Genomic DNA, 2131 nt, shown 5'->3' on the forward strand with positions numbered 1-2131 from the left:
AAATCAATAAGCTATCTCACCCGTCCATTCAGATTAGATGGCTGGGAACAACCATCATATACATTCGAGACACCCAGTTCCTCTCAGTAATCAAAACCAACTGTTTGCATATAAAAGTTGTATTAGGGTCATAAATTCTTTTAAACTGTAAAATCAAATCTTATCTAAAACAAATAAAGGGATAAAATTCCACCCATTAGTTTTTAATGTTATTGTGCGACTTCCACCTCTTGTCGGTCATGTGCATACACAATTGTGATCAGCTTATAATCCGAACCGATGCTCGCGAGTACGCCATCGGTGCTCATGTCAATTCCCTTGATGCTGCCGGTGTGCATACTGTACTTTCTGGCTAATTGTGCCTCGACCGTAGTCACGTCGGACCACATACACACCTCGCTCCCCGTTGAGAACGATGCAATGACGTTCTGAACGGAGGGTGAGAACCTCACCCCGCGAACTCTCTTGTTGTCGTGTCCCTGCCATGCCGACACTGGTTCACGGCTCCCCCTCATGTCCCACACCTTAATCAAACCGCTGCATGAGCCAGTCGCTATGTAGCAACTGGAGGAGGCTTTGCTCCAATCGCAGCAGGAGAATGCATGCTCTCCTCTAGCCAACTCGGATGCCAAGGTCCGCATCCGAGGGTCCCAAAGACATAGACTACCATTATATGACACTGATGCGAACCCATTCCAGGGGATCGGACCCCAAGACACGCCTGTGACATGGGCAATGTTTGGATTGTGCATTGTTGAGATGCATCCGGCTGCGCTGTATGGGGTCCACAATTTTATGGTGGAGTCCCATGATCCTGAAACCAAGGTCTCACGGCCATGTGGGTCCCACTCAAGGGCGGTCACAATGGAGGCGTGGGCATGGCCAGGGGGAGGGTGCCAAGCTATGGAGCGGGTTCGGGTGTTGAGCATGAAGACACAGCCGTGCCCATTGTGGGTGGAGGCAATGTGGTCTTGCCGGAGTGGGGACCAAGCACAGGCAGTCAGGCCAACCGCCGAGTAGATGTCATGGACGTGATCGAGGAGGGAGTGGTCGGAATTGAAGCGGAAGACCTTCATGTGCCCGAAGGATCCCGAAATGCTGGTGGCTACTGCAAGTGTGCTCGAACACACCGGGTTGGGGTTGAACCTAACGGCCTCGCCATTTAGAGGGAAGAGAAAGTAGCTTCTGTGCTCCATACTCCTTTCAGAACCCTCAGACATAGACATTTCCTCTGTTGCAGTGTTCCCTTATTTCACTGTGCTCTCTCTTTTGAATTATAATTCTCTGCAACAATATTTAGCATAAAAGATTTCATTGATTGTAGGAGTTTTATTTCCTTGAATAATATTTTTTTCTGAAAAATATTTAGCATAAATTCTGATTATGAAAGCCATGTGGAAATATATGAAAGATATCTAGTTGTGTGGGAAAAAGAAAATAGTATTATTTCCAAATTTGTTTAGTTTATTTTGTATAAAAAAAAAAGAGAGTCCAAGAATGAAAAGAGAGATATGAAACCTAAGGAGAACGAGTTCCACTCTTTACTTTGATTACAAAATATTGAAGAATTCCTTAGAATTAGGATTTCGTCTTTGTCCCATATCTAAAAATAATCCTACTACATAGACAAAAGTTGTTGTAAAATAAATAAAAAAGTTGATGGCCGTTGTGCATCTCAAGGTGAATTTTATGAAGATGCCTATCTTCTTGATTCAAATTTTTACACTTCTTTAATAGAGCATGTATAGTATGCTTCATCGGGAGCATAGTTTATTTCTACTCCCTTATTTTTATTTTTATGATATTTCTAATTCAGTTTGGTATCAAAAACATCAAACGCCAAATTTGTAGAGCTCATTGATAAATTTCAAAAACATTTAAAACCCAACATTTTGAAGTATATAATATTTTAAATCTGGTTTACTATTTTTGCATCAAAGATAGAAGAATTCATTTTAGACATTTCATATTAGAAGTATAAATATTTTAAATCTGGTTTATTATTTTTGCATCAAAGATACAAGAATTCATTTTAGATATTTCAGATTTCTCAATTTAAATTTGTGGAATAATTTAGGGGTCAATCATTGTCTTAGTGTAGATAAGAATCAAGTAAAACATTCAAGAACAA

At 40.8% G+C, this 2131-nt stretch overlaps 1 protein-coding gene across 1 annotated transcript; it reads right to left on the bottom strand.

Moving 5' to 3' along the window:
• Positions 1-209: 209 nt before the first annotated feature.
• Positions 210-1226, bottom strand: LOC148782918 (peroxisomal targeting signal 2 receptor-like). The gene has a single exon (XM_088860409.1). It carries the CDS (start codon positions 1224-1226, stop codon positions 210-212), a length of 1017 nt encoding a protein of 338 aa, XP_088716535.1.
• Between the last annotated feature and the right edge of the window lie 905 nt (positions 1227-2131).

This window comes from Amborella trichopoda, chromosome 3, assembly GCF_054954075.1.
Source record: "Amborella trichopoda isolate Santa Cruz 75 chromosome 3, AtrichopodaSantaCruz75HAP2 v2.0, whole genome shotgun sequence".
Taxonomy (NCBI): Eukaryota; Viridiplantae; Streptophyta; class Magnoliopsida; order Amborellales; family Amborellaceae; genus Amborella; species Amborella trichopoda.

What these genes read in the sequence shown, in the direction of transcription:
- LOC148782918 (XM_088860409.1), bottom strand. Translation starts at nt 1,226, where the DNA reads ATGTCTATGTCTGAGGGTTCTGAAAGGAGTATGGAGCACAGAAGCTAC.